The following is a 22,601-nucleotide window of genomic DNA, read 5'->3' as shown; positions in this document are numbered from 1 at the left end:
GTATGTAGTGTGTGTGTGTGTGTGCAATGTGTGTGTGTGTGTATGCAATGTGTGTGTGTGTGTGTATGTATGCAGTGTGTGTGTGTGTATGTATGTAGTGTATGTGTGTGCAATGTGTGTGTGTGTATGCAATGTGTGTGTGTGTGTGTGTATGCAGTGTGTGTGTGTGTATGTATGTAGTGTGTGTGTGTGTGTGTGTGTGTATGCAGTGTGTGTATGCAATGTGTGTGTGTGTGTATGCAGTGTGTGTGTGTGTGTGTGCAGTGTGTGTGTGTATGTATGTATGCAGTGTGTGTGTGTGTGTGTGTGTGTGTGTGTGTGTATGCAGTGTGTGTGTGTGTGTGCAGTGTGTGTGTGCAGTGTGTGTGTGTGTGTGTGTATGCAGTGTGTGTGTGTGTATGTATGTATGTATGCAGTATGTATGCAGTGTGTGTGTGCAGTGTGTGTGTATGTATGCAGTGTGTGTGTGTGTGTATGTATGCAGTGTGTGTGTGTGTGTGCAGTGTGTGTGTGTGTATGTGTGCAGTGTGTGTGCAGTGTGTGTGTGTGTGTGTATGGTGTGTGTGTGTATGCAGTGTGTGCGTGTGTGTATGTATGCAGTGTGTGTGTGTGTGTGCAGTGTGTGTGTGTGTGTATGTATGCAGTATGTATGCAGTGTGTGTATGTATGCAGTGTGCAGTGTGTGTGCAGTGTGCAGTGTGTGTGCAGTGTGTGTGTGTGTGTGTGTGCAGTGTGTGTGTGAGTGTGTATGCAGTGTGTGTGTGTGTATGCAGTGTGTGTGTGTGTGTGTGTGTATGTATGCAGTGTGTGTGTGTGTGCAGTGTGTGTGTGTGTGTGTATGTATGCAGTGTGTGTGTGTGCAGTGTGTGTGTGTGTGCAGTGTGTGTGTGTGTGTGTGTGTGTGTGTGTATGTATGCAGTATGTATGCAGTGTGTGTATGTATGCAGTGTGTGTGTGCAGTGTGTGTGTGTGTGCAGTGTGTGTGTGTGTATGTATGCAGTATGTATGCAGTGTGTGTATGTATGCAGTGTGTGTGTGCAGTGTGTGTGTGTGAGTATGTATGCAGTGTGTGTGTGTGTGTGTGTGTGTGTGTGTGAGTATAAAAACAGAGTGTGTGTGTGTGAGGGTAAGAGTGTGTTGCACTCTGTCCCCGTGTGTGTGTGTGTGTGACTGTGTGCAATGTGTGAGTGTGAGTGTAAGTGTGAGTGTGAGTGTGTGTGAGTGTGAGTGTAAGTGTGAGTGTGAGTGTGTGTGCAGTGTGTGTGTGTATGCAGTGTGTGTGTGTGCAGTGTGTGTGTGTGTGTATGTATGCAGTATGTATGCAGTGTGTGTATGTATGCAGTGTGCAGTGTGTGTGCAGTGTGTGTGTGTATGCAGTGTGTGTGTGAGTGTGTATGCAGTGTGTGTGTGTGTGTATGTATGCGGTATGTATGCAGTGTGTGTGTGTGTGCAGTGTGTGTATGAGTATGTATGCAGTGTGTGTGTGTGCAGTGTATGTATGCAGTGTGTGTGTGTGCAGTGTGTGTATGAGTATGAGTATGTATGTATGCAGTGTGTGCAGTGTGTGTATGAGTATGAGTATGTATGCAGTGTGTGTGTGTGCAGTGTGTGTGTATGTATGTATGCAGTGTGTGTGTGTGTGTGCAGTGTGTGTGTATGTATGTATGCAGTATGTGTGTGTGTGTGCAGTGTGTGTGTGTATGTATGCAGTATGTATGCAGTGTGCAGTGTGTGTGCAGTGTGTGTGTATGCAGTGTGTGTGTGTGTGCAGTGTGTGTGTGTGTGTGACTGTGTGCAGTGTGTGAGTGTGAGTGTGAGTGTGTGTGAGTGTGAGTGTGTGTGCAGTGTGTGTGTGTGAGTGTAAGTGTGAGTGTGAGTGTGAGTGTGTGCAGTGTGTGTGTGTATGCAGTGTGTGTGTGTGTGCAGTGTGTGTGTGTGAGTGTGTATGCAGTGTGTGTGTGTGCAGTGTGTGTGTGTGTGTATGTATGTATGCAGTGTGTGTGTGTGTGTGTATGTATGCAGTGTGTGTGTGTGCAGTGTGTGTGTGTGTGTGTATGTATGTATGCAGGGTGTGTGTGAGTCTATGTCAATGTGTGAGAGTGTGTATGTCCGTGTGTGTGTGTTAGTGTGAGTGTGAGTGTGAGTATGTATGTGTATTTTGCACATTTGTCCATGAGTGTGTGTGTATGTACTTGGTTTATAACCATGATATTACAATGTGAATGTTTTGTATGGTGTGGGGTTGATGCTGAATTGCAATTTTTTGTGGTTGTTTGTTGCAGAGAAGATGAGCATAAACAGAAGGCTAAGGCTAAGGCTACTGCATTACAGGTGTCCTTTAATTTCCCTCTTCACATGCAATGCCTAGGAATGATAGCTATCCTCATACTATTGTTTTTTTTTTTTTTTTTTTGGATAGATATGGATCGAATGAAGCTTTTATTGATCTTATTGTTAGAGATGTCTTATTTGGAGACAATTTGTATTTGTACGATTCTTGTGGTGATGATGCTACGTGGCAAACAGAGACATGTTGAACGACCCACATTGACTAACCGTTCACTTATTAGACGAGAGATTAGTTTGTGTTATCTGAATGGTATAATAGGGAATACTGATACTGAATGTGTCAACGAATTGAGAATGGATAGAAGGACTTTTAGCATATTATGCGACTTACTTCGTCAAGATGGGAGGGTAAAAACTGATGGTTTGGTGTCTGTAGAGGAACAAGTGTGTATGACTTTACAAATATTAGCACATCATACTAAGAATCGTAGTGTTGGCGGTAGATTTTATAGGTCGGGAGAGACTATAAGTAGGTATTTCAATAGCGTATTGCAAGGAATTTTGCGATTACAAGGTATCCTACTAAAAGTCCCCCAGCCTGTGCCTATTGATTCTACAGATCCTAGATGGCGATGTTTTAAGGTATGATGAGAATTTTTTTTCATTTTCCCTAAGCTTTAACTCTTCATTCCCTTTGTATAAATTAACAAAAACTTTTTTATTTTTTATTTTTAAGAATTGCTTGGGAGCATTGGATGGAACACACATTGATGTGCATGTACCTGAAATTGACAAACCAAGATACCGAACAAGAAAGGGTCGAGTCGCAACTAATGTGTTAGGTGTGTGTTCAGGAGATATGCAGTTCATATATGTGTTTCCGGGGTGGGAGGGTTCCGCATCAGACTCTAGAGTGCTACATGATGCAATTAGCAGGCCTAATGGTTTTAAGGTACCAGCGGGTAAGACTATTACTTAGTCTCAACTTTGTAAGTTAGGTTTAGTTCTGTTTGTCAACTACAAAACACTAATAAGGTCTGTTTTTTTTTTCATTAGGTTGTTATTACCTTGTAGATGGTGGTTATACAAATGGTGAAGGATTCCTTGCACCCTATAGAGGAATACCTTATCATTTATCTGAATGGGAGGGACGAACACCTTCTAATAAGGAAGAATATTTTAACATGAAGCATTCTAAGGCAAGGAATGTAATTGAACGCTGTTTTGGCTTGCTAAAAGGAAGGTGGTCGATACTAAGGAGTCCATCTTTCTATCCGATAAGGACACAAGGTCGAATAATTACCGCTTGTTGCCTACTACACAATCTTATTAGGCAAGAGATGTCTGTAGATCCAATGGAGAATTTGCCAATAATAGAAGATGGACAAAATACAGAAGAAGGTGAATATGTTGGTAGTGTTCAAACATCGGACCAGTGGACTGCAATGAGGAATGATATGGCTCAGGAAATGTATAATGAGTGGAGAGCAATTAGGAACCAACAACCGAACTAGCTATATGTGTTAATGATAACATTTTATTTTAGTATTCCTTTTTATCATGCATTTGTTAGATATTAGCACAATGATTGGATGGTATGCAAATTAATTGGATATTATGCAAGTTGATTGGATATTATGCAAGTTGATTGGATATTATGCAAATTGATTATTTGTATGGTATTTTCCTTCATTAAAATATTTTTTGTTTAGGTATGGATAACGAAAATTTTTTGAATGCTATTCAAGAGCCAAAAGGAAGAAGGCGTAAATGGGAAGCATTTGAGGAAGAAGTATTACTAGGAGTTCTTGAGGATTTTGTTGCTCGGAAGCAACGGTGTGACACCGGTGCTTTCAAACAAGGTACTTTGGTTGAAATAGCAAAAGCTGTCAATGTTTTATGTCCTCATTCAAATATAAAGGCAAATCCACATATTGAGTCCAAGTTGAAGAAATGGAAAAAAACATATAGTATGGTCGTTGACATGATAAACACAAGTGGATTTGCATGGAATGATGTCAAAAAGTGCGTTGAAGTTGACAGTGATGACGCATGGCAAACTTATGTGCAGGTTCATATCCTATTTTATTTATGCATTAGTTATATTCTTGCTGCTATATTTGTTACGCATGCTAAATTTTAGTTTTGCTATGTTGATATAATCTTAGAGAAATAAAGAAGCCGATGGATGGAGAAGCAAACATTTTCCACTGTTTGATAGATTTGCATATATATTTGGAAAAGATCGGGCTACGGGTAATGTAGCCGAAACCCCTGCTCAAATGGTGGAGGAACAAAGTCATGATCATGTTGGTGAAAGTGATATTGGAGGTGATAATTTTGTTTCTTCAATGAACCAACAAAGCCAACAAAGCACCCCATCTGAAAATAGCCAAAGAAAGAGGAAAAGAGCTGTGGGAAGTTCAAGTGATGGAACCGAGGCAATTATCAGTGGACTGAAAGATTTTTATGTTGAAAGTGGGAAGAGGATGCAAATGGTAACTGAAGCTTTAGTTCAAGGTACTGCAGATCATACTGACATAGCTAATGAAGTTGAAGCAATGGGTCTCTCTCCTATGGATCAAATTGATGCATTGTCTCTTATTTTGGATAAACCAAAAAATGTGGGAGTGTTCAGGGCAATCAAACCGGAACTCAAGAAAGTGTTCGTCCAAAAGCTTTTAAGCGACAACGCAAGCGGATGAGGATTTTGGCTAATGTTAACATGGATGTATTTTATTAACGTTAACATGGATGTATTTTATTAATCATACAATCTTATGTTATGACTTATAACTTAGCTTTGCACTAGTATTTTGGCTTATGTTAACTAGCCATTTTGTAAATTATGGAGATCTATTTTGGCTAATGTTAACTAATGTTAACTAGGATTTTCTAAATTATGGAGATCTTATGTACTTGTATTTGTTGAAGTTGCATGTATTGGCCACTATTATTTTTCTTCTGTTGGGTGATAGAGTTTAAATCAAGCTACATTTGCAAATTAAACCCAATTCTATTAGCAGGTAATAGAAACAAAACAATTGTCAATTTTTTTTAAGATTCATAATATACATGGTAAAAATATGCTCCAATTAACCCATATCATGAGATTTGTAGCATTACTCTATTACACAATGGCAAAAATTTGTAGTCCTAGTCTAAGCAAACACAAATCTGGTGAACAGTACTGTTTTTCTTATCCTGCTTCTTAGTCCGAGACTGCACCAAACGCTTCACTAAGTTAGTCCAGCTTAGTCCAGTCTAAGCCAGTCCAGCTTAGTCCCGGCAGCTAGTCCAGTCCGAGACAGTCCGGCGCAACAAACGCACCCAAAGAGTTTATTCTTTCTTTCATTAAGTATAACATAAAATTTTGTGGTAACACTAGTGTAAATATTTTAAATTGAAGATCGAATTCATTCATTGTATTTATATAAGGTCAAGGAGTGTAGCTGTGAAAAATCATCAAAATCAGAGTTAAAATAACCGTAAAGTCGTGATTTTTCATTGATAACCGATGAAAAGTTTTGTCCTGTTACTTAATCTCTTAATGTTTATTTTTTTGCAATTTTTGGCGTATGCGATATTGAAGCATATACAAACATGTTTGATGGTTTGATCGTTGAAATTAGTTTCGTAAAATGCGTATCCCATCAAAACGATAGATTTATTAACACTTAAGAGTTTATTCATACTTTTATTAAGTATAACATAAGATTTTGTGGTATCCAATAGTGTAAATATTTTAAATTGAAGATCGAGTTCATTCATTGTATTCGTATAGGGTCAAGGAGTGTAACAGTAAAAAATCATCAAAATCGGAGTTAAAATAACCGTTAAATCGTGATTTTTCGTTGATAACCGTCGAAAAGTTTTGTCCCGTTACTTAATCTCTTAATGTTTATTTTTTTGCAATTTTTGGTGTATGCGATTTTGAAGCATATACAAACAAGTTTGATGGTTGGATCGTTGAAATTAGTTTCGTAGAATGCGTATCCCATCAAAACGATAGATTTACTAACACTTAAAAGAGTTTATTCTTATTTTCATTAAGTATAACATAAGATTTTGTGGTAGCACTAGTGTAAATATTTTAAATTGAAGATCGAATTCATTCATTGTATTTATATAGGGTTAAGGAGTGTGGCTGTGAAAAATCATCAAAATTAGAGTTAAAATAATCGTTAAGTCGTGATTTTTCATAGATAATCGTCGAAAAGTTTTGTCCTGTTACTTGATCTCTAAATGTTTTTTTTTTTTTTTTTTTGCGATTTTTAGCGTATGCGATCTTGAAGCATATACAAACAAGTTTGATGGTTGGATCGTTGAAATTAGTTTCTTAGAATGCGATCCCATCAAAAGATAGATTTACTAACACTTAAAGAGTTTATTCTTTCTTTCATTAAGTATAACATAAAATTTTGTGGTAACACTAGTGTAAATATTTTAAATTGAAGATCAAATTCATTCATTGTATTTATATAAGGTCAAGGAGTGTAGCTGTGAAAAATCATCAAAATCAGAGTTAAAATAACCGTAAAGTCGTGATTTTTCATTGATAACCGATGAAAAGTTTTGTCCTGTTACTTAATCTCTTAATGTTTATCTTTTTGCAATTTTTGGCGTATGAGATATTGAAGCATATACAAACATGTTTGATGGTTTGATCGTTGAAATTAGTTTCGTAAAATGCGTATCTCATCAAAACGATAGATTTATTAACACTTAAGAGTTTATTCATACTTTTATTAAGTATAACATAGGATTTTGTGGTATCCAATAGTGTAAATATTTTAAATTGAAGATCGAGTTCATTCATTGTATTCGTATAGGGTCAAGGAGTGTAACAGTAAAAAATCATCAAAATCGGAGTTAAAATAACCGTTAAATCGTGATTTTTCGTTGATAACCGTCGAAAAGTTTTGTCCCGTTATTTAATCTCTTAATGTTTATTTTTTTGCAATTTTTGGCGTATGCGATTTTGAAGCATATACAAACAAGTTTGATGGTTGGATCGTTGAAATTAGTTTCGTAGAATGCGTATCCCATCAAAACGATAGATTTACTAACACTTAAAAGAATTTATTCTTATTTTCATTAAGTATAACATAAGATTTTGTGGTAGCACTAGTGTAAATATTTTAAATTGAAGATCGAATTCATTCATTGTATTTATATAAGGTTAAGGAGTGTGGCTGTGAAAAATCATCAAAATTAGAGTTAAAATAACCGTTAAGTCGTGATTTTTCATAGATAACCGTCGAAAAGTTTTGTCCCGTTACTTAATCTCTTAATGTTTATTGTTTTGCAATTTTTGGCGTATGCGATTTTGAAGCATATATAAACATGTTTGACGGTTTGATCGTAAACTAGTTTCGTAGAATGCATATCTCATCAAAATGATAGATTTGCTAACACTTAAAAGAGTTTATTCATACTTTCATTAAGTATAACATAAGATTTTGTAGTATCCACTCGTGTAAATATTTTAAATTAAAGATCGAATTCATTCATTGTATTCATATAGGGTCAAGGAGTGTAGCTGTAAAAAAATCATCAAAATCAGAGTTAAAATAACCGGTAAATCGTGATTTTTCGTTGATAATTGTCGAAAAGTTTTGTCCCGTTACTTGATATCTAAATGTTTGCTTTTTGTGATTTTTCGCGTATGCGATCTTGAAGCATAAACAAACAAGTTTGATGGTTCGATCGTTGAAGAAATTGGTTTTGTAGAATGCGTATCCCATCAAAACAATAGATTCACTAACACTTACGAGTTTATTCATACTTTCATTAAATATAACATAAGATTTTGTGGTATCCACTGGTGTAAATATTTTAAATTGAAGATCGAGTTCATTCATTGTATTCTTATAGGGTCAAGGAGTGTAGCTGTAAAAAATCATCAAAATCGGAGATAAAATAATCGTTAAATCGTGATTTTTCGTTGATAACCGTCGAAAAGTTTTGTCCCGTTACTTGATATCTGAATGTTTGCTTTCTGTGATTTTTGGCGTATACGATCTTGAAGCTTATATAAACAAGTTTGATGGTTGGATCGTTGAAGAAATTAGTTTCGTAGAATGCATATCCCATCAAAACTATAGATTCACTAACATTTAAGAGTTTATTCATACTTTCAGTAAGTATAACATAAGATTTTGTGGTATCCACTAGTATAAATATTTTAAATTGAAGATCGAGTTCATTCATTGTATTCATATAGGGTCAAGGAGTGTAGCTGTAAAAAAATCATCAAAATCGGAGTTAAAATAACCGTTAAATCGTGATTTTTCGTTGATAACCGTCGAAAAGTTTTGTCCAGTTACTTGATCTTTGAATGTTTTTTTTTTGCCATTTTTTGCTGATGCGATCTCGAAGCATATACAAACAAATTTGACGGTTGGATTGTTGAAGTTAGATTCGTAGATTTCGTATCATATCAAGTTCAATGATATATATATATATTGATTAAGTAGATTTAAATTTATTTGTTTTGTACGTATAAGACTTAAGAAATTGAATGGTATGTATATTTAAGCCGATTCAATGGTCACCAATTTTTAATATTTAATTTGATATATATATATATAATTATTATAGTTTTTAGGGGTATAAAATTGTTAAATTAATATATATAATTAATAATAGTATTTTTTTTAAGGTTATAAAATTATAAATTAATATTTTGCTTATCGTGTATCGTGTTACCCACGTGTATACCCGAACCAATCCGTTATCTTAACAGATGCTTATCGGGTTATCCAATAACGACCCGATTCGTTATCGTATCGATCCGAACACCTGTTAATTTCGTGTCGTATCATGTCAGTTTATTGGATCGTGTCAGGAATTGTCAGACCTAGTTGGAAGGTCAACCCATCATAACTCATCATTTATATTTTGATTTTGGGTTAAGGTTGGGTTTTCGTCGGGTTGGAAACCTATAAACCTAACTCAATCCAAGGTAAATTTCGGTTGTCCGACTTTATTGGGTTAAGCTTAATTCTACATGCTGACATATCATGATAGATTCACTATAACTTGTTCACAATTTTACTAGTATAATTGTAAGAGAAAATGATAATAATCAATTACTGCCAAATAAAACACAATTGTGCTGTAATTAATATTATTTAGAAATGTGACTGTGTAAATCAAGAAATAAATTCCAATACGATATGAGATATTTAATCCATTATGACTTGCATTACTTGTGAGGCAAGTAAAGTTCACATAATTAGTACAAATAAAGACACAAGGCCACCAAAGAGCATAAGTGAAAATACAATCGGTGAGCTATTTTTTCTTCAACGCTTTGTCAGCACAAATTGTGTAGCTAAAGGAGAGGATCGCTCAAGAACGGCTTTTAAGCAATCGCTATATGTGTGTGTGGAAACTAAGAGTTGAAAAGAAATATCCGAATACATGTCTTTTTTTTTTCAATAATACATATTTGTAGCAATGAAATACTAGTATTCCTATCCCAAGATGGTATATATATATATTTTTTATTTTATAAAGGACCAGAAATACCTTAGTTACGTATCATTGGAAAGTGCATTAACATAAGTAGGAAAATTGGAATTGAAAAACCCTAACCTGCGTGAGCCACGGCTTCGAGCCGCGCTGTGGCGCAAGCCAAATCTAGTCCCCTGACCAAACGACAAGTTGTTTGGGTCGTCTCCCACCTCCAGGATGCGAGCCTCCTCGGCCTACCCACAATGCCACCGACGACGGTACACTGTCATGGTTGGCTTGTAACATATATTTAATGTTAGTGGACATCGTCCCCGAGATGGTGTGGTGGCTAGGATCTTGAGGTTCCGTTGACTCCATAGCTGTTCTGGAAGCGAGACGAGTCATACACGAGAAGGGGTCGAGAAGAATCAAAGGACTGGCTATTAAAAAATACAATTTTTACAATGATTCTTTTTTCTTTACAAGAATTACTATTTATAGTAGCAGATAACAACTTAGCTACCAAGACTCCAAAATAAGCCATCTAGAAAAAAATCAAAAGAAAAATTCTCTAGCATGGGCCCTTGTCTTTGGCTTTGGGATCGGCAACAATCTTCTTGAAAACCATTCTTTGTTTCTTCTCTCTCACTTTCCGTTTACTTTATTTGGAGTTGAAGTGGCGTCGTGGAGCTCTATAGTCACCGTGGTAGTCGTCGTCTTTTGGCCCACACACACAAAGTTAACATAAGATTTTGGATCTAATTATCACCTTCGATATAGGATTGAAGCGAGAAGCCATGGAAGATATCGAGTAGCGTCGGAATCGAGTTTAGTCAGTGCGACACTTTGGGTTCAGCCGGTGCAGTGATATGATATGCGGATGTTCGGAAGATGTGGATAGGCTACCTGTTTTTATCCTTTTATTTTGTTTATGTTTAATAATTTCCTAAAGTTGTCCTGGAATTTGGTTTGATTTCTCTCCGTATGAGAGGTTGCTAATTTGATTGCTCTGTTTAGAAGAGTGCATGATTTTAATATTCGTTCTGGTTTGCTGCCTATTTTCGATCTATGTGTGAAGGGTGGAGCTGTTTGACTTACTTATCTACTTCATTTGGTCTGCTGGGATCATGGCAGTGATTAGGTGATGTGATCGACTAATGGGCATCATACTCCCTATCCCAATTTATTGTTTGAGATTTTGTCCACATGTGATCTCCCTGAAACATAAAGTTTAACAATTTTATTGATCTTTGAGTAATCGTACCGTTCCCGATGAGCTCGTCGGAAGAGTGCTTGAAGTCTACTCCAGGCTTTGCGATTAGTGATGCTTTACTGCAATATTTTTAGATCTAGTTTGCAAGGACCATTTTGGGGCCGAGTTATTTATAATTTGTATTTTTAATGCCTTTTTGGGGCCGAGTTATTTATAATATGTAATTGTAATGCCGTTTTATCAATGAAGGAAGTATCATAATCTTCTTCAAAGACTCCAAGATAACAACCAAATGACCTTCTAACCGTTAATTAGTTGCAAAACTAACTAATCAATAATACAACTGCCACGTTAGAGCAAGTCCATCGTGTGCTCCAGCCCGAGGGACAGGCACAGGAATAGAGCCATGTAGCCCGAGTGATGAAGCCTAGCGTGTGCTGGCGAGCAAGCCCGAGCAGGTCCAAGGGAAAGGCCTGGCGATTCGTGCCGACCCGAGCGCCCGAAGGTAATGTGACGTGGGCTGACGTGAGGACGACGTCAGCCACAATATAAAATTAATATAAATATAAAAAATCAATAAAAAATTAAAAAAATGTAAGACCCATCAAGCTTCGAACTCAACAGCTCTCGCTGGAGTTCATAACCGAGGTTGATGATACACCTACAGATAAATGGGAGAGATCCAGTCCCTCCTCCGTCACAGCTGCCGCCACACCCCACACCGCCAATCCCCCTCCTTCCACTTGCGCGCCCAAATCGCCCGATTTGGGATTTGTTTTTGGGGGAAAGATTTGGGATTTGTTTTGGGGGGGGCAGAGAGAGAGAGAGAGAGAGAGAGAGAGAGAGATTTTAACATAGCTTTTGGAGCCCTGCCTCTGGAACTCAAGTGAGAGAGAGCTGCTGAGCTTGAGAAAGAAAGAAAAAGGCCTAATTGGATAAATGGTCCCCGTGGTCATAAAGTATTCGGATGATAGCCCCTGTGGTAAAAAAGTTCGGATTTAAACCCCTGTGGTCACAGTCTGTTAGGATTTAAACCCATGTGGTCTAAGTCTGTTAGGATTTATGTCCTTCTGTCATTCCTCCATTAGGTTTAGGTTGGCAAAATCGGATAAATGGTCTATGTGGTCATAAGGTATTCGGAAGATAGTCCCTGTGGTAAAAAAAATTCGGATTTAAACCCCTGTGGTCTAAGTTTGTTAGGATTTATGCCCGAAACTAGAGGTTCTGTCATTTCTCCGCTAAGCTTACAGGTGGAGCAGAGTTTCTCTAAGGAGACGCGACAGAATGAGGTGGAACTAATAAATCACATAATTCATTAAAATTCAAGATCTAATAAATCAAATCATTCAAAATGCCTTTATAAAATTAACGAGTTTTTGACTCCCGAATATCCAACTGATTAATTAATTCTTTACTAGCCTCTTGCCACACGCATACGCGTGTGGCAATTGACATTTTTATATATCTTTTATTTAAATAATTAATTTACATATTTTAAAAAAAATATTTAAAAAAAAAGAAATGAATTAAAAACGTGAAGCCACCCACTAATGTGGGAGGTTTTTTTTTTTTTTTTTATAATTTTAAATATTAAATTCATTCAAAATAAAAATATGGTTAAATACTTTAGCTTCTTTTGGTTCAATTGTAATTTATGAAATTCTTAAAGGACAATTTATGGTATTTTGAATGTTTCACCATTTTAGGGTGCTCACTTTATATATATAGTATATAGATATATATCTTTTATTTAAATAATTAATTTACATATTTTTTAAAAATTTATTTAAAAAAAGAAGAAGAAATGAATTAAAAATTATTTAAATCCGAATTTTTTCTACCACAGGAGCTATCTTCCAAATTCCTTATGACCACGGGAACCATTTATCCGATTTGGCCAACCTAAACCTAATGAAGGAATGACAGAAGCGCATAAATCCTAACAGAGTTAGACCACATGGGTTTAAATCCTAACAGACTGTGACCACATAGGTTTAAATCCGAATTTTTTTACCACATGGACAATCATCCGAATACCTTATGACCACGGGAATCATTTATCCGATTAGGCCAAAGAAAAAAAACACACAACTTTTGGAATGGTGCATTGGCACCATGTGAAAAGAAGAAAAAAAATATAATAAAAAAGGGAGATTATAACATAGCTTTTGGAGCCCTGCCTCCCGAGCTCAAGTGAGAGAGAGCTGTTGGGCTTGAAAAAGAAAGTAAAAAAACACACAACTTTTGGAATGGTGCGTTGGCACCATGTGAAAAGAAGAAAAAATAATAATAAAAAAAGGTTTTGGAATGGTGCTGATGAATGGTGCGTTGGCACCATGTGAAAATAAGAAAACAATAATAATAAAAAAAGGTTTTGAAATGGTGCATCAGCACCATGTGAAAAAAACAAAGGTTTTGGAATGGTGTGCTGCACCATGTGAAAAGGAAAAATTTAAAAAATAAAAATAATTTTTTTAATAGAAAGTGGTACAAGGAGATCAATTAAAAATTCTATCCGAAATTACCATTAAAATTATTTTGTATTATTTAAAAAATTACTAATATTTTATTATCTATTGACAGGGCTATTCAGTGTATGGGTAGAGATGCAAAAAGCAATTACTTCATTAAAGATAATTATTGTTTATTAGGTGGATTAAATAGTGAATAGCCCAGGAGGCCTTGGAACTGCTCTTATGATGATGCCAAGTGGCATCGTATCAATTTTTCATTTGTTTATTAGATTTTATGAATTTGGAATGGTATTCCAAAATGTTTATATCCGGACATTAGCACCAATCCATCCAATTAACGACAACTTAACCTTTATATTTAGCATTTAGCATCTTGGTATCCATATGTATGGCTACCATATTTACCATAAGTTTCAATAAGATTTGAAAGATCGACTAAAACGGATTCCATAATTCTAGAACTACTACTTGGGGCAAACAATACATATTTTAATGTAAGAACACAAAAACGGAAAAAATGAGTCTCTTACAATTATATTTTCAGTAGGTGACACTTGGATTTACAGAAGCATATCCAAGCAGTTCCACATTGCTTTCAAGGATGGCCATGGTTTCTTCACTCATTGTCACCCATGCTTCTAATCCCTTGCAATCTCTTTTGTCCAACAAAGCAATTACATTCGCAACTGAGAAACTAGTTAAGCTCACCCATGCCGGCTTTCCCCATCCGAAATCAGTTTCGTAATAAGGAAACCTACACCAACTGGTGCAGGCATAATTTTCTATCCCACCATTATCTAGCACGTTTTTGCAGAAGTCTGTTCGCTCCTGACATGCTACATTAGAATCAAATACTACTTTTGCAGCATACTTTTCTTTCATTTGTTCAATCCCTTTCCTGAACTTAGCAGCCAAGTCTTTTAGATCTATCATCGCAGACTCTTCAACCTTCGATGTAAAACGGCCCACGATGTTCCCAGCCAAGTTTTCTGGCAAAGGCGGCACAAACCTTTTGCGCAAGTTCACACCTTGATGGAACATGGATGGCCTTGGGGACTCCGAGTTTGATCTTGACGCTTCCATTGCACATTTCCAAATGAGTGCTGAAACCGCTTCCACACGTGTAGGATTGGGAACAATTGAACTGGCTACATCAGATTTGAGAGTAGAAATTTTTGACGCATCAAACACATACCTCTCTGTTATGCACTTCCGTGCTTGGTGAAATTTCTTGGTCATTGGTGTCGGCTGTGATGAGTTCGAAAAATCTAGTGGTGGAAAATGAGATGCAGTACCAAATTCTGGAGGCAATACCACCTGATCACTGTCGCTGGACTGAAGTGCTATTGTGGACAAATATTTGATGAATGTGAATACTGTGAAGCCATCAGCAATCTTATGTGAAATCTTGAATCCGATTGCCATTCCACCGCACTCGAAAAAGTTGACTTGCACAAGAAGCATTGGGCCTTTTCCTTCGGTTGGAAGGAACTGGTTTAGCATCACGACATCCGGGGGTTCCAAAATATCCGCTAAGGAACAGTTGACACGGGCTATGATGAATTCAGCTCCATCATCGTTGCATTCAATCGTGGAATTGCCTTCAACTAATCTTCCGGCAAGGGGGTAGAAGTGAGTGAGAGCTTTGGCTAATGATTGAATTAGAAGCTGACATCTTTCATTCATGGCCATGGAATGAGTAGTAGCAATATTGGGATAGAAGAGAAGTAGTGGGACATGAACTACGGGAGCCATCTGGTCCAAAACTGAGAGCTTAAAATTTCTAAGTTGATGAGGAGTTGGGGAGGATGGTTTAACTGTTTGGTTCTCTATTATTTCAACTTCGATTTTTGTGGCCATATTGAATATTTTGGGAAACAGTAGTGAATCGAGGGAATAAGAGCCTAATGCATCATCCTGCTTTTATAAGGAAATGGTAGGGCGGACAAAAGAGCATATACCTCAATTCATGTGAGTCTTAAATCGGGAGCATAAAACTCAAATCGAGTGATGGGTTTTTTACTCAATCAACTATATCTTCAAGTAAGAGCAAGGACACGTAGGCATCTCGTTGCTCTGTTGTTGACATTTCAAACGAGTTATTCTACGCTGATAATTAGTTATGAAAACGTAATTTAGAATTACATTTTGAAGATTGTATCATAACATCTTTAGTTCAGGCTCTTATAAGAAAAAAAAGGAAGAAATAAAATATAAAAACTGGTTTTACATCATGGTGGTTTTCCTGTCATCTTAACCTTCTTTGGGCACGAATAGGCCTGGTAAACGGGTCGTGTCTGTCGTGTTCGTGTAACACCTGTTATTTTAACGGGTCGTGTCGTGTCACACCTATTATCTTAACAGGTCCTTAACAAGTCGGGTCACTTTACCCAACAGGTAAAGCGACCTGGCCCGTTATAACCCGTTATGACCCGTTAAGAAAAATATATTTTTTTCTTAAATTTGCACATACCACACTTTGCCACATAAATATTACTTCAAAACATTAAAACACATAATTTAATATATATATATATATATAATTATATTATATAATTATTTTAGTTTTTAGGGGTATAAAATTGTTAAATTAATGTATATAATTATTATAGTTTATTCATACTCATTAAGTATAACATAAGATTTTGTGGTATCCACTAGTGTAATTTTTTAAATTGAAGATCGAATTCATTCATTGTATTCATATAGGGTCAAGGAGTGTAGCTGTCAAAAATCATCAAAATCGGAGTTAAAATAGCCATTAAATCATGATTTTTTTTATAACCGTCGAAAAGTTTTGTCCCGTTACTTGATCTTTGAATGTTTGCTTTTTGCAATTTTTGGCGTATGCGATCTCGAAGTATATACAAACATGTTTGATGGTTGGATCGTTGAAACTAATTTCGTAGAATGCGTATCCCATCAAAACAATAAATTCACTAACACTTAAGAGTTTATTCATACTTTCATTAAGTATAACATAAGATTTTGTGGTATCCACTAGTGTAAATATTTTAAATTGAAGATCGAATTCATTCATTGTATTCATATAGGGTCAATGAGTGTAATTGTAAAGAATCATCAAAATCAGAGTTAAAATAACCGTTAAATCGTGATTTTTCTTTTTATAACCGTCGAAAGGTTTTGTCCTGTTACTTGATCTCTATATGTTTGTTTTTTGCAATTTTTGACGTATGCGATCTCGAAGTATATACAAACATGTTTAACGGTTGGATCGTTGAAACTAATTTTGTAGAATGCGTATCCCATTAAAACAATAGATTCACTAACACTCAGGAGTTTATTCATACTTTCATCAAGTATAACAAGATTTTGTGGTATCCACTAGTGTAAATATTTAAATTGAAGATCGAATTCATTCATCGTATTCATATAGGGTCAAGGAGTGTAGCTGTAAAAAAATCATCAAAATCGGAGTTAAAATAACCGTTAAATCATGATTTTTCTTTTTATAACCGTCGAAAAGATTTGTCCCGTTACTTGATCTCCGAATGTTTTTTTTTTGCAATTTTTGGCGTATGCGATCTTGAAGTATATACAAACATGTTTGACGGTTGGATCGTTGAAACTAGTTTTGTAGAACGCGTATCCCATCAAAACAATAGATTCACTAACATTTAAGAGTTTGTTCATACTTTCAATAAGTATAACATAAGATTTTGTGGTATCCACTAGTGTAAATATTTTAAATTGAAGATCGAATTCATTCATTGTATTCATATAGGGTCAAGGAGTGTAGCTGTAAAGAATCATCAAAATCGGAGTTAAAGTAATCGTTAAATCGTGATTTTTTGTTTTATAACTGTCGAAAAGTTTTGTTTGGTTACTTAATCTCTGAATGTTTGTTTTTTGCAATTTTTGGAGTATGCGATCTCGAAGTATAAACAAACATGTTTGATGGTTGAATTGTTGAAACTAGTTTCATAGAATGTGTATCCCATCAAAACAATAGATTCACTAACACTTAAGAGTTTATTCATACTTTTATTAAGTATAACATAAGATATCCACTAGTGTAAATATTTTAAATTGAAGATCGAATTCATTCATTGTATTCATATAGGGTCAAGGAGTGTGTAGCTGTAAAAAATCATAAAAATCGGAGTTAAAATAATAGTTAAATCGTGATTTTTCGTTTTATAACCGTTGAAAAGTTTTGTTTGGTTACTTAATCTCTGAATGTTTGTTTTTTGCGATTTTTTAATGATGCAATCTCGAAGCATATACAAACAAATTTGACGGTTGGATCATTAAAATTAGTTTCGTATAATTCATATCCCATGAAGTTCAATGATATGTGTGTGTGTGTATATATATATATTTATTAAGTAGATTTAAATCTATTTATTATGTACGTATAATTATTATAGTTAATATTTTGGGGGTATAATTATTATAGTTATTTTAATATATATATATATATATATAATTATAGTATTTTTAGGGCTATAAAATTATAAAATTAATATTCTGCTTATCGTGTCTCGTGTTACCTACGTGTATACCCGAACCAACCCGTTATCTTAACATGTGCTTATCGGGTTACCTGATAACGACCCGATTTGTTATCGTGTCGACCCGAACACCTGTTAATTTCGTGTCGTGTCGTGTCGGGTTATCGGGTCGTGTCAGGAATTGCCAGGCCTAGGCACGAAGCAGCAAGACAACCAATGTAACGAACAGTTATACAGGATTTCCTTTCAACGTTTAAAAACGGCATTGGACTGTCTAGATATGACATATTTAATTAGGGTTTTCTTTTTGAAGAAAAACGAACATATAGAATCGAAAATGATTTTCGCACTCTCTTTTGACTTTATGTACTATCTACTTAGTTATGTCTCTTAATTTTCTTGAAGTAAGAGATTAAAAAGAGAGTGAAGTAATCATTCGTCATGTAGAGTAAGCTACCCCATGTTCTTTAGTGGGCGAAATTTTTGAGTGTGTTTGGAACACGAGGTGGTACACCACATGTCATTATATAAGTGGAGGGAAGTTTTATTTTTCAAGTGGTTTCAAGTATCTTACTACTTGTATAATAACATGTGATGTACCAACCCGTGTTTTAGGTACACTGAAAAATTTCTCTTTGAGTGGGAGCGGAATCCAATATATTAATCTGGAATATTAACAAGGTGACTTTGTTGTATGATCGCTTTGATTAGCTAAGTTAATATTCAAGTTATATAAGTCTGCATCCTACATATACATAATTAGTCGAATATATACAAACTGTCCTTGTCGATGTCAATTTAAGGTGTATAATCAACTATATGGACCACGTAATAGAAATTATTGATCAATTTTACATAAAATCAAGGTTCTAAAAACGCTAAGCGCTAGTCGGACGGTGGGATGATACCTAGCGCTTAGGCAGCTAGGCGGGGTTTAGGTGGGCGCCTAGACAGTCTAGACGGATTTAGGTAAATTTTTTTATATATTATATGCATTAATTAAACTTACTATATCATATGTAAATAATTATTTAATAATACAACATACATAAGTAAATATATAATATGCTTGCCTAGGGAAAAAAAATAAAATATTATCTAAATAATTTATATAACATTTATATACATATGATATACACCCCAAACTTTTAAAATATAAAAAGCCCACACAAGTGGGTGGTTTTCATGATAAAACCATCTGATGACCCTTAATATAATATATTATATATGTAACTTTTAAAAATATAAAAAGCTCACACAAGTATATAACCATGATGACCCTTCATATAATATATTACTTTTAAAAATATAAAAAGCTCACTTAAGTGGATGGTTTTCATGATTACAACCATCTGATAACCCTTCAAAATAGTTGATGTCCACCTTACCTCTTTCACATCACCCATGATAGACCTCAGTAATCACCAGCTTTTGACCTTACCTCTTTTCACCTTACCTCTTTCACATCACCCAAGATAGACCCCAGCAATCACCAGCTTTTGACCTTACCTCTTTCCACCTTACCTCTTTCACACAACCGGTCCTATTTGTTTCTTTCTTTGTCCTTTCAGAACCTCAAAATTGATTCTTTCCAAAAAAAAAACCTCAAAATTGGTTCTTTTAGTCTCTCTCTCTCTTCTCTCATATTCTTCTTCACCCTTTTAGAACCTCAAAATTGGATCTCAAATCCAACTTGCTCCACCACAGATTGAAATGTTTAATACTCTCTATCTGAAATGTTTAATACTCTCTCTCTCTTTCTCTTCACACTCTCTCTTCCCTCAACTTCACTGAGGCGAGCTACAGAAATTCGTCGAGGCTCTGCTGCAATGTACGAGATCGAAAGTTGTAGATCCGTTGCAAAAATTACAGCGAGTTTGGGATTTGCAACGAGATTCAAACCGCCTAAGGAGCCTAGCGAGCGCCTGGGTGGCCGCCTAAGTCCTCCCCGCCTAACTAAACATTTTGGTCTAAATCAGGTAGAAGTTCCGCCACACAGAACCTAGGTCGATTTTTAGAACACTGCATAAAATTAGTCCAAAATCTTTGATAATAAGCATTATTTTAAATTATACTAGCATATGCCTATACACATTGTGTGTGTGTGAGTATTTTTTATTTTTGTTTCTAAAATGAGGAGAAAAGGAGAGAGAACGTAGAAGAGAGGTTTGTGTTTCTATTTTTTATTTTTTGTAAATATTAAATATATGCTAAAATCACCCATAGATGAAGATTCAATTAAAAACAGAAAAATTTAATTTTGTAAAATTACATTATTGACCGTCATTTTTTTTTGTGATAGAAGATAAGAAAAAAAAAATCATCATCTTTTAGTTGATAAAGAAGATTTTATTAATCGGTAATTTAGATAATATAAATACACTTGAGTATTGCGGTTTGTACTAATTATAATTATTTTATAATTATACCAACAACTTCATCATATCCTCCTCGAAGTCTAGCTCCTCCGCCACTTCCATGTCCACCGCTGGTGGGATTGAATCGCTTGGGGTTTAAGTGAGCAAACAGAGGTTGGTTCTTTATTTTTTATGGTGACTGATGAAATTTTTAGCTCTTTGGTTTGAATCCGCAGCACCCCAGATGAAAAATGTGAAGACATCACACTGACCAAATCATGAGTATCAAAGATTGATTCTCTTTAGGGTTAAGGTCGGGATTGGATTGGACTGTCTAGATATGACATATTTAATTAGGTTTTTTTAAAATATTTTTTTTCCGAGAACAAACATATAAAATCAAAAGTGATTTTTGCAGTCTCTTTTGACTTTATGTACTTTCTACTTAGTTATGTCTCTTAGTTTTTCTCGTTTGGTATGTAGACGGGACAGGATGAAACAGGACGGGACGGAATGGAGAGGAAACAAAAATGCCCTCGGATGGAAACAAGGAGGAAGAAGAAGGAGATGGAGAGGTTATAATTTTGTGTTACACGAATGTGGAACGAGTCATTTCAAAGGATGAGGCAGAACGAAAATTCATCCAAAATTCGTCCCGTGGAACAGTGTGTTCCACCCGTTTTAGGCGCACCAAACTTGCGACGGAACGTCTCGTCTCGCTCCATTCTGTCCTGTACCACGTATCAAACAGTATCTAAGTAAAAGATAAGAAGAGTGTAGTACCGCTCGTCATGTAGAATAAACTACCCCATGTTCTTTAGTGGGCGAAATTTCTAAGTGTGTATGGAATACGAAGTGATACATCATATGTTATTATATAAGTGGAGGGAAATTTTATTTTTCAAGTGTCCCACAACTTGTATAATAACATGTGATGTACCATCCCGTATTTTAGGTACATTAAAAAATCTCTCCTTGAGTGGGAGCAGGATCCAATGTACTAATCTGAAATATTAACAAGGTGACTTTGTTGTATGATCGCTCTTAACAAATTGATTTGCAAGTTAATATTCAAGTTATAGAAGTCTGCAGCCTACATATCTATCTATTAACTATATATAAAGCTGGAGGCTCAAATTGGTGCCACCGGCTTTGACAAAAAAAATTGGACCAAACTGCCTCTCAACCGAAAAAAATCAATACCTGCCTAAAATAATATATCAAATCATGCAAAGGTAAGTTGGTAATTTGGTCATCATAAAATATAATATCAATATAAATAGGGAGAGAGAAAAGAATAAAAAAAATGAAAGTGAAGAGAGAAAAGAATAAACAAATGACAAAGTTGATGGTGCATGGGGAAGAAAAATATAATAAAAAATAAGAAAAAAATTAATGTTGTGTTCAAAACATCTTAAGAGGCGCGTAGCGCGCGCCGCCGGTGGTAAAAAAAGAACATAACGAAATAAAAAAATATCGAAGCAATTCACGCATATAAATACATTTAAAATGTCTAAATCGCGTGTAGCGCGCTGTGATTCAACCAATGCCTTTTGCATGCAGTTGTTTATTAATATTATTTATCAATTTTTAAACACTTAAGAGGTGTGTAGTGCTAGTTATAAAAAAGTCTCTCGCACGCGCATAATAATATGATTCAATTAGTTGTCAAATGATCATTTTTTTAACAAACGATGTTATCTACACTAAGTGGAGGGAGTGTGCTTAGTCTCTCAATGGGCTAACAATCAGTTGTTTAATAAAATGTAGATAGAAATTGAAAAACCGCTTTTATTAATATGGATTCAGCTGGCTTGATTAGTTAAAAGACTACTTTTTATTAAATGTATTTATTATTCATTTCCATCTACATTAATAAATAAATTTAAAACATGTAAATCGCGCATAACAAGCCGTGATTCAAAAAATGCATTTTGCATGCGCGTGAGTGCATGCATGGAGGCTAGTTATATATAAAGCGAATAGGGCAATGAATAGTGCCAATTTGGTGTCACAGCTTCGACAAAAATATTAGGATAAAATTGCCCCTCAACCAAAAAAATCCAAAAGTAGCCCAATATAATATATCAAATAATGCAGGGGTAATTTTGTAATTTAGTCATCATAAAATATAATATATAAATATAAGTGGGAAGAGAGAAAAGAACAAAAAAACGGAAGGATGAGTGAAAGTTGATGGTGCCCACATTACTGGTTATAAAAAGGATATTTTGCACACGGATAATAATGTAATTAAATTAATTGTCAAATAATAGTTTTTTTTGTTTTTAAACAAACGATATTATCTACACTAAGGGGAACAAGGGTGGGC

At 35.3% G+C, this 22,601-nt stretch overlaps 2 protein-coding genes and 1 long non-coding RNA gene across 3 annotated transcripts; 2 read left to right on the top strand and 1 right to left on the bottom strand.

Annotated features, from left to right (window-relative positions):
- The first annotated feature begins 4,003 nt into the window (after positions 1-4,003).
- Positions 4,004-5,222, top strand: LOC139188682 (uncharacterized). Its single transcript, XM_070806350.1, has 2 exons — positions 4,004-4,360; positions 4,458-5,222. The coding sequence occupies exons 1-2, from the start codon at positions 4,004-4,006 to the stop codon at positions 4,992-4,994; spliced, it is 894 nt and encodes a 297-aa protein (XP_070662451.1). The 3' UTR covers positions 4,995-5,222.
- Positions 5,223-13,866: 8,644 nt separating this feature from the next.
- LOC103445780 (stemmadenine O-acetyltransferase-like) lies at positions 13,867-15,395 on the bottom strand. The gene has a single exon (XM_008384821.4). It carries the CDS (start codon positions 15,295-15,297, stop codon positions 13,978-13,980), a length of 1,320 nt encoding a protein of 439 aa, XP_008383043.2. The 5' UTR covers positions 15,298-15,395; the 3' UTR covers positions 13,867-13,977.
- A 4,165-nt stretch (positions 15,396-19,560) lies between these two features.
- On the top strand, positions 19,561-21,307 carry LOC114827705 (uncharacterized). Its single transcript, XR_003776896.2, has 2 exons — positions 19,561-19,891; positions 20,753-21,307. It is a non-coding gene; the product is annotated as an uncharacterized lncRNA (long non-coding RNA).
- The last annotated feature ends 1,294 nt before the right edge of the window (positions 21,308-22,601 follow it).

The sequence above is a fragment of the Malus domestica genome, chromosome 10, assembly GCF_042453785.1.
Source record: "Malus domestica chromosome 10, GDT2T_hap1".
Taxonomy (NCBI): domain Eukaryota; kingdom Viridiplantae; phylum Streptophyta; class Magnoliopsida; order Rosales; family Rosaceae; genus Malus; species Malus domestica.
Note: the sequence above shows the minus strand (reverse complement) of the source record. Positions and strands in the feature narration are given on the sequence as shown.